This window comes from Neolamprologus multifasciatus, chromosome 7 (genome assembly GCF_963576455.1).
Source record: "Neolamprologus multifasciatus chromosome 7, fNeoMul1.2, whole genome shotgun sequence".
NCBI classification, from domain to species: domain Eukaryota; kingdom Metazoa; phylum Chordata; class Actinopteri; order Cichliformes; family Cichlidae; genus Neolamprologus; species Neolamprologus multifasciatus.
This window is the reverse complement of record NC_140445.1, coordinates 4230969-4246688: the sequence shown is the minus strand read 5'-3', so window position 1 is coordinate 4246688 and position 15720 is coordinate 4230969. Positions and strand designations below refer to the sequence as shown.

Genomic DNA, 15720 nt, shown 5'->3' with positions numbered 1-15720 from the left:
CTCCACATTGTAATTTAACAAAATATCACTGAACTATTGGCACTGTCTCGAGCTTTCTGTTTAGCGCGGGATGTCCCCCTAGTGGCCAATCTAAAAAACTACAACAGAAATGACAAGCCACCCTCTGATTAATGAAATAAGTTAGTATCGGTTCATGGTATTGGTTAACTTTTACGAGTATGAGTACACACACATTTTACAGTATCGGCCCCGATACCCGATACCAGTATCGGTATCGGTGCATCCCTAGTTTAAACCATGTCAGCCAAGGTTTAAATTTGGGTTTTGTGGCATATTTAAACTTTTTGAGGATATAAGAAGTCACAGGGTGTTACTGAACATTGCTGGTTAGCCATTTATGCTTGAATTTAATGAAATTCTCTGGATTTTCATCTGTTTTATATTCTATACTGAACATTTTAAAAGTAATGAGGACTGGAGATTTTGCTAGCAGTGCTAAAAACGAGGCTTTGTGGTCCATTTTTGCAGAAAAAAGTTAGGAGAAAATAATTTTTCATATGTCAGTAGATTAATTTGCAGTTCAGTTTGTTAAAATGTTAAAATGAAAACATTAAAAAGCATTTTAAAGCCTGATATAAAACAGGCTTGTGTACACTTTTGCATGAACTAGCTATCAGGAGCCTGTGGGAGCATCGAGCATGGCAGCCTGCTTAAGAAGAAAAAGATGGTATAGCTGTGTTTCAGTCCTGATACAAAACAAGTTGTTTTAAGCTTAGAATCAATAAAAGTCTCGTTCCTGGTGTTCTGCTTTAAGTCACCTTCACTGAGCTTTGCTCCACCGGATCTTGCATCCCTTGTTCTTCAGTGAATGTGAGCCTTAGTACACTGTCGACTGCTTCACTACCTGATTCCAAAAACCTCTCTGGGGCAGATTAACTGGTATGTCATTTATCAAAATGCTTAAACATGTCTCAGATTTTGAAATAAAGCCACTTAAAATGTTAAACAGCAGCCCAGTCCCCGAACAGCCATCTATCTCGTCCTTTATCTGCTGCCTTGTTCACTTGATCTTGTCTTTTTTGTGATATTGAGCTAAGTAGATGCAATTCCTAAAGGAGCTTCCAGCAGATGTTAATGCTGGCTGACACAACCCAGCATTCACTCCTACAACTCACAACATCTCTTTCATCTCCATTACCTATGCTGTTGGCTTGTGGGTGGACAAACACACCTTCACATGCATGTTCTTCCTTTTTAATGCAAAGAAAAAAAATATCTCAACACTTCTTAAAACTGTTTTTAACTGACAATTAGTAACAGAGCTATTTCCACTATTTGAAATGAGACTTTTAAATATTTATAGCTGCTGAATGTCTGGAGATGGCTGAGAAGCTACCTCAGAGCCAAGATATCAATGTAGGAGTGGAAGATTAAATATTAAATATCAGCTATCGGCTCCAGACAAACACCCAGCGGCACTTTCTGTTCTGGCAGAAAAAGTTTCCCCGTCAGAGAAATCTGATGAAAGCTTTGTGTCTGTGAAAAATGCTTCACTCTGGAGACAGAAAGGCAGCTTAGAGACAATAAGTAAAGTGCATTCATACTCAGGATATTCAGAACGTAATGTGACCTGAATCAGACAGGGTGAGTTTAAAATGGAAAACCAGCATAGAGGATGTAAGGAGGGTCTGGTCGCACAGTGGCGAGCTCACACGTTTGACAGCGCATTCGCTATTTTCACCTCATCTCTCAGCGGGAACGTCAGAGTCAGGGTGTGAGAGGGTCATGCTCCCGAGAGCTGGACTTACCGCAGCAGTGACATTAGTTTAGATTTGCAAAGAGGACGAAACACTCCGGTTATTGGCAGGTTTCTGAAGACAAATTTAAGCGTCTTTAAAGTATCTTCAGCTCACACCAGAGTTGTTTTTCCCCCTGGTGAATGTCTCAGTACATTTGCACGGGCAACTCAAGCTGCACCGCGTCATGCTTCACTCTTTTCAGGTCATATACTGAACTCAGCCTCCTACTTTGGTGACCACGTCCCTGTGACATGTCTGCGCTGTTGCTGCCCTGCATCCCTGCCTGCTGTTTCAACTCCTCCAGCAATCACCATTCAGGATGTTTACCCATTAATTCTCAGTTTCTATTTGCAGGAAGAGGCCCCTCTTCTGTGGAACCAGCTTCCAGTTTGGATTCAGGAGACAGACACTATCTCTACTTTTAAGATTAGGCTTCAAACTTTCCTTTTTGCTAAAGCGTATAGTTAGGGCTGGACCAGGTGACCCTGAATCCTCCCTTAGTTATGCTGCAATAGACGTAGGCTGCCGGGGGATTCCCATGATGCATTGAGTTTTTCCTTTCCAGTCACCTTTCTCACTCACTATGTATTAACAGACCTCTCTGCATTGAATCATATCTGTTATTAACCTCTGTCTCTCTTCCACAGCATGTCTTTTATCTTGTCTTCCTTCTCTCACCCCAACCAATCACAGCAGATGGCTCCGCCCTTCCCTGAGCCTGGTTCTGCCGGAGGTTTCTTCCTGTTAAAAGGGAGTTTTTCCTTCCCACTGTCGCCAAAGTGCTTGCTCATAGGGGGTCATATGATTGTTGGGTTTTTCTCTGTATCTATGAAGCGCCTTGAGGCGACTTTTGTTGTGATTTGGCGCTATATAAATAAAATTGAATTGAATTGAATTGAATTGAAAGTGATGAGATTTCACAGCCTGGGAAGGAGAATGAGCTTTATCTCTGATTCATCTCAATCTAAGAGCTGACATTATTATTCATAGACTTTGACTTTGTCTGCATGCCATCATTTTTACGCATAACTTAAGTAAATGCCACACTGATGTACATTCTGATGTGATCCCAGCTTTGAAGGAGTTTCTTGGGTGGATGAGGAGTTGGCACTGGTGTGATAAGTGATTAAAGTGAAGCCCACTTGAGTCCCAAAGCACATACAGTTATTCACCTCATTAATTCCCCTTTAATGGAACCGACGACATGTTCAGAGGCACTGTACCGGGTCCTCTTCAGCTTTTCCTTCCAGCAGTTTTGGCTGAGTAAACATTTTCTTTTTGATCATCACCTTGTTTCACACACACAGGGGTGCGTTCACAGCTGCAACTTTACTCAGCAAGTTTGCAGAAAGTTGAATAAGATAACTTGAACTGATGTCGAACAGCTGCAATAAAAAGAAAAGCTGAGGCAACACATACGGCCGCCTGTAGCTGTTATTCTCCACCACTGTGTAAAATCATGACCTAAATAATAACATTATACTGCTACAAGTTTTAAACAAAGACTCCCAATGGGACAACAGCCCAGGGCGAGCAGCTCTTCACACTGAGCCAAAACTCGTAGGCGTTGAATGCTAAAGTCTTACAGCTCGCTTCTCAGTGTTTGCTGATTTTGCTGTTTTCATGTCTTTGCAAAGTCAGAGGCTGAGGAGAACATGCATGAAGGACTGTGTTTTTATATAAATAAAATTGAATTAAAAAGGAAAAACATCAGTAGAACATCTGTGAACTTCCTAGATTTAATAATTTGTCCTGTGGTCTATAATTACCTTCTCTGTTCACCTGGACGTGGCATTTTCAGTGGGAGGAACATTTGGTCACTTTTTATTTCTCCCAATAAAAATGCTACAGTGTGATGAAGGGAGCTTTCTGGGATTTTCATACCGGGATGACTCAGCATGCATCAAGACGAGAGTTTTCTGCGTTACTGCTGAGCCATCCGCTGCAGGCTATGGAAACATTTCCCCAGACAGTGATGCGTTGCTTTCTTTCCCTGCAAACTTTGATGGACACTGATGATGGGACACTGCCTCGAGAGTTTTACGTGAATGCACAGCGGCAGGTGTTCACGGTGAATGAGGAATAAAGGCCCCGGGCTGTTTTTCATTGTGTTCTTTCGGTGTTGGATAAAAAAAATCCTCTCCTTTTCCAGCGTGACAATTCCCCCAAACAGAAAGGTTCTAGGACTTGTAAAATGCTGCCAGAGTTGTTTGTGTAACTTATATGAAGAGACTGAAGTGATTCAAGGTTTTCAGTCATCGTTTGTCTTCTTGGGCTTCTTCTAAAAAATATTTCCTTCACATTGCAAGCGTCTCATCCTCCTCGCAGTTATGTCATGATGCTGCAGAACTGAACTTTTAGAACCTGCTAACAGCCCAGCACTATCATCGTCCACTGTATTTTAGTCACCGACATTCACGCGTCATGACTTGAATTTATTTGGCTCATGCTGAATGGCACAGTTGGATCGTCCGGCAGCGGCGCTGAAAAATGCAACCAAATGTCCCTTCTAGTGATTGTGTTTCTATGGTCCGCCCACGGCGCTGTAGGACGAGCGCCAGCAGGACAGACGGGGAGACAGCGTGTGGTCACCAGCAGTACACTGATGGGGGAGGGGAGCGGTCGGTGGATTCTTTCCTGAACCGAACGGAGAACCAGATGTCAAGAAGCGAAGCCCAGTGACCCACGGCGAAGGGATGAATGGTTTCCTGAGCAAGCCGCAGTCACTTCCTCCACAGACGCGTGGGTTTAATGCCACTACCACTGCAAGACAGGCCACAACCCACAACCCCAACAGCAGGGACTGACCCTGCATTTTATACCTCACTGAGACTGGAGGTGTTAAACCAAGCACGATCTGATATCCTCGTGTTGGTGTTGTTCCCAGATCATCAAACTAAAGGTTGTTCCAGGATCAACATTGCAAGTGACCAATCAGAATGTTGTGATGTCATACTTTTGCGACTTCGGGAAAAACCGGCGTAAAACAAAAAACTGTACTTAAGCTGCGAGAAACCGCCTTTGTCCGCCGATCAACGGACCCTAACCCTGACCCTTTAATAAACGCTAAGCAGAATTGATATTGTCCTTGCAACATTGGAATTTCATAAATGCACGAATGGGTTGGTGCGCAAAAGAATAACGTCACAATAATGTGATTGGTCACTTGCAATGTTGAACCTGGAACAACATTTTCATGATGAAGATCATCCTTAAACCAAACAGGCATTGAGATGGAAATTTTGAGCTAAATTGTCAATATTTGTCACATTTAAATCGATTTAATGTTCTGATTTTTAGATCATTTTAGAGTTACATAAACATAAAAGTCTTAGAAGTGATGTACTTTCCTATTATTTAAAGACTTGGGTAACACTAACAATTTAATGGGTTGCATTTATATAGCGCTTTACAATGCCACTATTCATTCACTCTCACACACTGGTGGAGGCAGCTACAGTTGTAGCCACAGCTGCCCTGGGGCAGATTGACAGAAGCGAGGCTGCCATATCGTGCCATCGGCCTACCGCCATCACCAGTAGGTGAAGTGTCTTGCCCAAGAACGCAATGACCGAGACTGACCGAGCCGGGGCTCGAATCGGCAACCTTCCGGTTACAAGATGAACTGCCAACTCTTTAAGCCACGATTGCCCTAATGCACGTGTTGTTGTGTGGACTTAATGCTCTGATGTGTCGTCATTTGTCTGTGTTGTGTCGATTTGTCGCTCATTAAGCTGACCGGTCCTGCTTTAGACCGATTGTAGAACCATACGCCCACTGATACTGGACTAAATACACTGCTCAAAAAATTAAACGAATACTTTTTAGGCTACAGCATCAAGTCAGTGAAGCCTCTGAGGTATTGATCCTATCAGTTACATAACAGAGAGGGTTGTTAATCATGTTCAGCTGTTTTGATCTTAAATGAAATAAAAACAGGTGAACTGAGGGGCAGCAACGAGACAACCAGCAAAAACATGAAATTTACAGGTGGAGGCCACTAACATGTTTACCTCCTCATCTTGTCTGACTGTTGTTTCACTGGTCTTGTATTTAGTTAGGGCAGGGCTGTCCAATTAGTTCATTACCAGGCCTCTGGAGAACTTCAAGACATGTTGAGCCATTTAAATCAGCTGTGTTGGATCAAGGACACATCTAAAACCTGCAGGACACCGGCCCTCGAGGCCTGGTAATGAACTAATCATTTGATTCAGGTCTGCAGAGTTTCGAGAGCACAGAGGAGATTCCTGTAGACAGTCCACAGAGGGACGCACAGGCCCCTAGAGGCCAGGTAGATATCAAGATGAAATCACTGGAGCCAGTGTCAGACCCTACGCTGGCACAGAGGGTGCTGAGTTACTCTGGGTGCATGACAATCCCAGCCTCATGTTGCCAGAGTATGAGGCAGCTCCTGGAGGGTGAAGGAACTGATACCACTGACCTCCCCCGACGCTCGCCTGACCTAAAGCCAGTCGAACACCAGTGGGACATTATGGTTCAGTCCATCTTTTGATCCAATCATTCCAGGTTGCACCTGAAAGTGTTCAGGAGCTCAGTGATGCTCTGGTCCAGATTCACAGAAATATATTTAAACAATGCATTTCTCATATTTTTAATGACAAAAAGGTTGCATCTTCAATAATATATTTCTACACTCACGTTTTCGTTCTGTAACATCGTAGCGTTAATAACTGAAGACTGAATTGTCCTCTTGTTGCTGCTTGACAGCCATTTGAGGGAAATATGAGGAGGTGCAAGAGAAACACGGCACGTTTTATTTTTAGCTTGATGGATTATTTTCCTGATATGTCAGGATGCTATTTTTATTCTAGACAAATAACCCAACACTTAACGCTTAATCAGTAATCAAGAAATGATCACATCGCTATTTCCGGACAGTGTGTCCAGTTTTCTACTGATTTACATCTGAACCTGAGGGCAAAGTCATGTTTCTGCATATTATATGAAGCTGTTGCTTGTGCTGTGCCAGCCTCCATTTTTAATATATGCCCTCCATTAGTGACCACAGAGTAGCACAGAGCTGGCATTCAATAACCAGTATGTAAGCGGCGGCATTCTCTTATCGATCGGATCACTTTTACTCTAATACACCATGAACATTCTGTGTTTTATACTGCAGCGTAAACACCACAAATTTTGCTCTTTACAAAAGATGACTTACAGTCAGGAGGAAACGTGAGTGATGTTGCTTTGGTATCAAATGTTTCAAACTTGTCACAGTAACTGCTTGCCTCCAAGAAGAAATCCTTCTAGAAGCAAATCTCAGCTCTATTTTGAAGGATCTCTTTGAGTATTTGGGCAGTGATTACAAATAAAATAAATGACAATTATTTTAATTCATTTCAAAGGAACATAAAGACTACATGCATAGAATCATGAATCATGGCATTAAAAAGGCACATTTTTCCTCCGGAACTTATTTTTCTAACAACATGTTTGCTGTTACAGAGTTCTGCCATAGATTTGAATTCATGGTGCATTGAGAGGCATGTCTGTCTAATTTAATGTCTCTGGTGTTTGTTCTTATGTGACATTAAAGGTCACACAGTAGGAATTCTTCCTTTCTTCGGTAAATAAAACACGCTCAGACAGCTCACAGTCGTCACTTTTGCTTCTTTAGAAAACTCTTTTTTCTTGGGTTTCCTCTCATGCTGGAATATTCCTCTGCTGTCAAGCTTCTGGACGCTGGGATTCATCTTGTCAGCCAGTTTTTCAATATAGCCACAGGCACTTTTGACACAGTCTATAAATGGTTAGCACCATTTCCAGCAATGCAGCCTCATATTATCACTCTTACACTCCATGAAAAGCACTCGTCAGTGCCTCCTCCTGCACTTCTCGGAATCAGCTGATTTTTTATTTTTTTTGTATAATACTTCTGGTATATTTAATAAATTCAACTGAAAATTGTACCGTTCTATAAATATTTTCCAATATTTTCCAGAAATACATGGGAAATTAGATACTTTACGAACATGCTTGAGCCCTCTTAACATCTTAAGGACATGCATCAAATTTTCAGGGCTTAAAAGATGAAAACATATTCTATACATCTGCTGTTTTTCCATTCATTTTTAGTCCACCAGTGTTCATCCGTATGTATTTTTGAGCTAATAAAATCTATTAATGAGAAGTATAGTTCGATGAGATACATTAGCTAATTTAACCTCCTAGGACCATATGTGGACATCACATTTTGGGTTATTTCAACACGTTCTCACTCCCAAAGTGTAACATTTTAGGCTAGGTGACAAATCGTCAACATATTACGTTTTCGGCTACCCACCACGTTTCTAAATGACGACCTTGGAAAAATGAGGAAATATGAGAACCGTATGGACTCTATCTACACATGTTCGCTCTTTTTCTTCAAATAGCTTAGAAACACGCTATTTAATATCATTACAGTCATGGATAAGGTCAGGAAAAAGGTTATGGTTAGGGCTAGGGATAAGGTTAGGTTTAGGGCTGGAATACAGGGCTGGAACGTCTATTACCGCGGGAGCGTCATTGCACTGGATTTCGCCCATAACCCGCCGCGTACCATAAGAACGCCGAAGGCCTCCTTTTGCGTTCCTCAGGAACGCCGGGGGACGTGACAAAACGTCGGCATGTTACGCCTCGGGAGTGAGAACGGGCTCGTTATTTAGACCAAAATACTCAATTTTGCTCTACAGGGGCCTGATATCCACTTACGAGGACATTATACTGCTGCTGTTCTATCGAAATTTTAAACGAATATCCTCACATGTGGCTCGCATTTTTCTTAGAAACAAAAATCAGGTAAAAAAAAAAAAGAAAATCTGGTAAATCTTTGTTTTTACATTCATCGGGTCCCAATCAGCCCAAATATCAAAGAGAAATTAAAAATGCATGCTGTGGAAGAGTTCGGGTCTTAGGAGGTTAATGATTGTAGCTCTTGAATAAAAAATATCAGCAAAATAGATTTAAAAAAAAGATAAATCATAACATTTACTCATTTTATTCTGATTGTTATGTTGAAAAAGTGCTATTATTGTTCCTACAAGTGTACTTCATTCAAGTCCACAGGTTTCTAGCTGTATGTAGACGTTCTTACTTTCACTGTATGGAGCTTCTCCTTGTACTATATTCTCAATAAAAAGTTTTTCAGTTGTTCACAAGACAGAATACTCAACTAATCCTGCAGTTACCGTGAGGTGATACAGCTTTGAATCATTTGACATTAAAGGGACATTCCTTAGAAGCATACTCGGTTTTGTTTGCAAACTATATTTTGAGCGCACGGTGAAGCTCTGCAACAAAGAGGCATTAATATGCATGCAGAGATGTGTGGAACATGCAGTTCCATCAACAATGAGTCAGTCACACAGGATAGTCAGCACCAAGGCTGGCATTTCAAAATTAATGGGTGACAGCAATACATAACGCACACGCCGAGGGGAAAAAACAAAACAATGTGTGCGATGACGGGGCATGCTGATATGCTTTAGTAACATTAGCAGTTTGGAGAAAGATTCATCTCCAGTCAGGCCTCATAGACTCCAACATGGAACTGAAACTTTACAGAAATATGAATGTGCAAAGGATTGTTGTGTGAACCAACAAAACTGACGGGAGGATTTAAACACATTAAACTGAATCAGTTAGGCCCAAACACAAGATAAAAGTGACCAGGCCGGGATCAGCTGTACAAGCAACGTTTCAGCTGATGTTATGAAAGGTGAAATCCAGCATTTTGTTTGTGTGTTTGATTGTTTTTTCACCACATTTTGTGTATTTATTTAGAGCCAAGATTCCTTATCAAGCATCAAAATAAATAAATGTTAATACGTACAACCCAAGTTTTCTAAAAGTTGCTAATCTGTTAAACTACAATCCTTAAACAACAGCATCCTTTAAGCATAGCTGGACTGGCCATCGGGCATACCAGGCATTTGCCCGGTGGGCCGCTGGCGATTTTTTGTTTTTATGGGCCGATCGATTTTTTTTTTTTTTTTTGAAGGGTATAAATAATGAAAGGTGTTGGATTGGCCAATTGGTCATGATCGACTCTGGGCTGGACCAATTACAGCCGAGGAGGTCGGATGCACCCTCCCCCTTGTTTAGCAATCTTATAGGCCATCCATCAGCTCTTTGTTACTTTGGAAACATGGCTTAAACAATTTCCACGACGTAATCCGATAACAACCGATCTCTTTACCCGTCGGCTTCCCGTGGCTGTCATGCAACAGGTGTTGTGCCAAAAAGTGATTGCCTGCCAAAAAGTGATTTCCAATGTTTGCGTGTATTTTTTATGTGTAATATCTATGTTGGTAAATAGACTTCGGCGTTTACAAAGGGGCTATATATGGGATTAAAAAATTATCTGTTTTTTCAAGTATCTTTACAGCTCTGTGTTATTGTACTTACATTATAACCAATCCGGTCCTTTATCCCCACTTTAAATATTTTTACAGAACTATTGTAATATTTGAGCCATTTCTGCTGTCCAACTACTTCTTACAAAAGACATTTTTAACATTAATTAGACTTTTTTTTTAAGGCATAAATAAAGGTTATATAAAAGTCACTGCCAAAGACTGATTGCGGCTTCTATCTTGTTACACTAATGTTGTTTGTAGCTCAATATGACTTTATGTCATCCACGAGGGATGCATTTGACATATGTTTCACATATTATAGCCCAACAAGTTACTTATAGCAATTTAAATACGAGCAATCAGTTTTTGGCAGACAATCACTTTTTGGCACTATTGCAGTTAATAATACAACAGCTTCTTGCCATTTTTTGTGTTTCTTTTTATCGCTGTGTAACTGAGTTCAATTGAAAGCCTGCATGAGCTAGTACCGCTTGCCAATCCTTTGCGGTTTTACCCCTGAATGACGTCACATTTTTGGTGGGCCGGTCTCTAGTCAAAATGCCCGGGCCGATTTTTTGTCCCAGTCCAGCCCTGCCTTTAAGAATAAGTTCATAACTATTAGTGCATTCCTGCGTACATCTCTGTACTGATTTATGATTTTTTATTTATAATAATTGATGATATAATCCAAATATCAAGCCTACATATAAGAACTAGGATACAATAATATGGGATGTAAAACAGTATGGGAATTCAGTGGTAAGATAACAAATAATGGTATATATGAAATCATTCACTGTCATTTAAAACAGTAGTATTAGCATCCTGTAAGCTTAGGAAAAGCCCAGCTGTACAGGTTGAATTTAAACTCTTCAGGTGTTTTCTGTACAGTCAGAATTAAATAGAGTGATGCATTTAAAAATATGCATATTAAAGCGATGAAGAGTCTGAAGGATGAGCAAACTGCACACGCTGCAATAGGCTCATACCACGTGGCGTGTCACCTGGATGAGGTTTTTGCCAATGGTTGTAGAGAGAATTTTCAATTCAAGAGTCTGGCGCTATTCCCGGCCTAATTCCTAGTATCTGTTCCAGGATCTGTTGTGTGTTTTTTTCCTTTTTTAAAAAAAAAATATATATGTATATATATAGAATGGCAGATGGACTGCTCCTGTCAAATGCATGTTTGTTTAACAACAGAATTATGATTTTTGATTGGATTTATGGGCATTTGCTGGCTGCTGCAGAATGAATGCTTGACTGGTCTGACTGATTGACAGAATGGGGCGAATGGACAGAGAATGCCATAGATATATATCCACTCGGGTTGGATAAAGGAGAGACCTATGTGGTACAGTATGGTAGGTTATGTAGGTAGGTAGGTACAGTGGCTTTACGATCCTACGTACATGGTCTGCAGGAGGCTTTGTGGAACCGTGCAGCCAGCCTTGGGAGGGAAGTTCCAAAACAATCCAGGCCCCATCTAGCAGCAGGTATAAAAATACAAGAGACAAGAACTACTGTACTAGCGTTGGTGCATTGCAGGTGCAAAGGCAATAATAAAATTCACAGGTTATAAGAGGAAAGATCATGCAGCAAAGCTACAGAGAACAGACAGAAGGAATAATAAGACAGGCGACAGAGGTCATAAAAAAATTAGGGAGAAAAATGTAAAGGTTAAATTATAGAAAAGGACTTTTCTGTTATTAGGTGAGTGATATTTAATTAGTAAGATTTTCAAATCAATAAAAAAGCCATGGGGTTTCTAATAAAACATCAACTGACTTTTACTGGCCTCTAATAGTGGCCAGAAAGACATGCAACAACCCTTTATAATTTCTATAAATATAGTTTCCAGGAGACACGAGGATGCTACTGGGTTAGAGCAAAGATCCAACACAAATGTCTAGCAAAGGGGAAATGTATCAGCATGCAAAACACGGTAATAACAGTTTTGCTTTGGCAGTGGCTCGCTCTCAGTGCCAGCCTCATTGTCTAGCTATTGAAAATGCCACTGGGGGGAGGGAGATGGGGGCTGTGGAGTGGTGCAAAGAAGCCAAAGAGCAAGAAGAGTTGTTTCCAAACAGAAGGAACGAGAAAGCGAGCAATGAAAGCTTCACATACCCGACATCTCTTCTAAGGCACAGTTTTGTTACCCCCATCTGAAATTTAGGTTTCAAGGCTGATGTGACTGCTAAGCACCTCACAGTCAGCTTAAGTTCTGCTCAGAGGTTAAAGTTGGGGAATTAGCCATTCAGCCTTCCTTACTACATAGTTGAATGTTCTAGAAGCATCATTTCAACAGTACAGTGATTTCATGTTTGTCTTGTATTTTAGAGAGGAGATCACCACGTAACCACACTGTCAAATCTCACAACATGTAGCCTCTGACTTCAGCTCTCTATTTCTTATCTGTTAATTCAAAGTAATAAAGTAATCCCCATCCAAAAGTCAAACTTTTCTCTTTGCTTTGTTTCAAGCAATTTACTTGTGACCAAACTAAAGTGATTTGAACTAGTCGGAGCTTTATGAAGATCAACTTGTGGCTAAAAGGTCTTTAAGGTGTGAAAACTCTTGAAGTTTATGCTGACAATAGCAAAAATATCACCAGTGCTATTTCAAACGTGCCTCCCAGTAGATGCACGTTTGAAATAAATTGGAAAATTCTACGTGAGATCTTTTCCTATTTAGGGTTTTCATAAGATTGTTAGAAAACTTCGGATGATCTGATATCGTCGTGTTGGTGTTGTTCCCAGATCATCATGAAAATGTTGTTCCAGGTTCAACATTGCAAGTGACCAATCACATTATTGTGACGTTATTCTTTTGCGCACCAACCCATTCGTGCATTTATGAAATTCCAATGTTGCAAGGACAATATCAATTCTGCTTAGCGTTTATTAAAGGGTCAGGGTTAGGGTCCGTTGATCGGCGGACAAAGGCAGTTTCTCGCAGCTTAAGTACAGATTTTTGTTTTACGCCGGTTTTTCCCAAAGTCGCAAAAGTATGACATCACAACATTCTGATTGGTCACTTGCAATGTTGATCCTGGAACAACCTTTAGTATGATGATCTGGGAACAACACCAACATGAGGATATCAGATCGTGCAGAAAACTTCACCTCCTACCTTGATCGTGAATTCAAGGTGAAGAAATAGAAAAGATTAAGAGTCATGTGACTGCAATGTCCATTTTTTATCTGACTTCTATCTATTTATCATCTTGTAGTTTATAAAGGATTTTTCCCATTTAGCATGTAAGTAAAAAATAACATCAACAACACTAAGTCTAACCCTGGATGGGCTGGTCAGTGTTAAGTCCTTAATGATTCATATCTGTGCTTTATGCATGTGCAGTTGTATGTTTGCTATGTAACTGTCAGAACTGTGCTAATTACATTTAGCTTCCTAAGCAGTAGCTCCTTGCTAGCTTTTAACTCTGACTTGGGGCTTGGTATTGGGACCTTCCTACTACTTCATATGCTTTGTTGATCTGACAGGTTGTCTCAAATTTTTCATCTGCACAGATCCATGGCTGTGAAATTTCCCAATACCTTTGATTTTCATGAAGTCCATAAGATGTAAAGTCAGAGCTTGAACTTGGTTAGAACCAGCAGGTGAAACATGGAAGCAGGATCGCTCGTATCTTATTGCCATTTTGGACACAAAGTAACCCTTATTGTGCTTTTTATAAGGGTTGGTGACCTTTTTACTTTGAGTTGTAGTGCAATACATAGTGAGTTGGATGTAGGGAGCAGTAAAATTGCGGATAATTATGAGCTGTTAATCGGCGCATAGTAGCAGGAGGTGACATGATTTATAAGAAAAACCCAAAACTGCATCTCTTCCACTGGAAATTAAGCAAGATTTTAACTCATGTTGTTCATACTTGTAGAAAATTGTGGAATAATGTGATAAATCTATATCCCCAAAAATCCCCTCTGGCCAAATATGGACTAACTGGATTGGCGATAAGGTGTGAGCTAGCATTGCTGTGTGGCTCGTGATGAACAAGAGCAGGAGCGTATTGCTCTTTGTAAATCTATTTATAAACCGCGAGCTGAGAAACAGACCCGCTCCCGAAGGGGAGGCCGGCTCGGCTTCGGCGGCTGTTTCGTGTTCTCAGGAAGCGGCAGGAAGAATACGAGTCAATAAGTTTCGTGGTAGCTTGAAATCTGAACATGCACTGCAAGAAAATGATAAGGGAAGTGCATTTGCTGATCTGATAGAGAAATTATGTAAGAGGTCCAAATAAAAATGAGACATCAACACTGTTGCTTTTTCAAGGATATGAAAAATGCACTTTAATCTGTTCGTCTGTTCATTGTGACGCTACAAACCTCACCGAGTTCTGATAAAATCTGCATATACATTAATGTTGTCTTATATGGTTCTTTAGTTTTTAAACGCGATCACCCAGCCACTTCATTTTGACCACGATGCCCCGACGCTTGATGCTTCTAATCTGTCTGGTCCTGCCAAGACCACTGAGACAAAAGCAGGCACATTCAGGGCACCACTAACACAAGCCTGCACCAAATTCAATCAACTTTTATGACTTCCACCTACTGTCGATTCATCATCCAGCTGACTCAGTCTCCTTCAAATCCAGCATTGTTTTCTTTAGCACGCATCCCTCCCCTGCCCTTGCCAAAGCCAGACACATCAGAATAAGATGATTATTAAAAGCGTCAAGACTTTTTTTAAACTACAACTTTATAATCCAACTGTAAACCCAGGGAAATACAATATAAATGCAAAGGCTTTGGGTTTAATACATAATAATAATCCCGTCTGGTTTTCTAAATGTCGCACTTTTGTTCCTGTGGGGTCAATAAATTCAACCTCTTGACATCCTGTTCTCGCCAATGCGGAGGCTGGAAACAGGGGTGTGTATATATGTGTGTGTGTGTGTGTGTGAGAGAGAGGAAAAGTAAAAAGCACAAAGCTCCAGCAGCAGCATTCACACACACCGTGCCAAAATTCCTGTCCTCATTTTAACATCCTCCTCTAGTCCTCAAACACAAAGCAGGCTCGCTGCATCCGAGCTCAAATCTGAGTAGAGTCAAAACACGAAGCTTCTCAAAGAGTTCACCTGCAAATGACTGTTCGCCACTCAGGTAGAAACTATTGAATAAATATCACAAGCTTTACGGTACCTGTGGTGTTGTTCAGAGCTTCTGTGGCTGCAAAGTCTGGTGTAGCTGTGTTTTCTGTGTCCGTCCCTCAGGCTGCTACAGACTGGCTGAGCGTACGTCTCGGAGTGTTTGTGCGTGAATGTGTGTGTGTGTCTTCCTGTGGTCGCACTAGAAATGAGAGAGAAACAGCTCTCTCTCTCCCTCCCTCTATCTCCCTCCCCTTCCTGATGATAAACACAGAGCACGTGGCTTCACCAATGATGCAGCAGCGACGGATGAAGGAGAAAGACGCTGGTAAAAATATAACAAAGTGAGTCTGGTTAGAAGGAAAGCGTGGGAACGATCTTGTTCGTCGTACGAAAATCCAGAAATCTTTTTTTTTTCTGCCAGTTTCAACAACAGGTCACCTGATCTGCTTCAAACTCACCAGGTGTGTTGCAGGTCACACGAGTAGGTGCA

At 41.0% G+C, this 15720-nt stretch overlaps 1 protein-coding gene across 5 annotated transcripts in view; it reads right to left on the bottom strand.

Annotated features, from left to right (window-relative positions):
- The window catches only part of ndrg4 (NDRG family member 4), an 80014-nt gene extending 64570 nt beyond the window's left edge, over nucleotides 1-15444 (bottom strand). For 3 of the 5 annotated variants that reach the window (XM_085166821.1, XM_085166822.1, XM_085166824.1), the window contains exons 1-2: nucleotides 15283-15444; nucleotides 11533-11606 (exon numbers count right to left, since the gene is read on the bottom strand). In XM_085166821.1, coding sequence (XP_085022947.1) covers nucleotides 11533-11606 — 74 coding nt within the window. In that variant the 5' untranslated portion in view covers nucleotides 15283-15444. The remainder of the gene's footprint in view (nucleotides 1-11532; nucleotides 11607-15282) is intronic. The other 2 variants (XM_085166823.1, XM_085166825.1) reach the window with 2 other exon arrangements.
- Nucleotides 15445-15720: the final 276 nt, after the last annotated feature.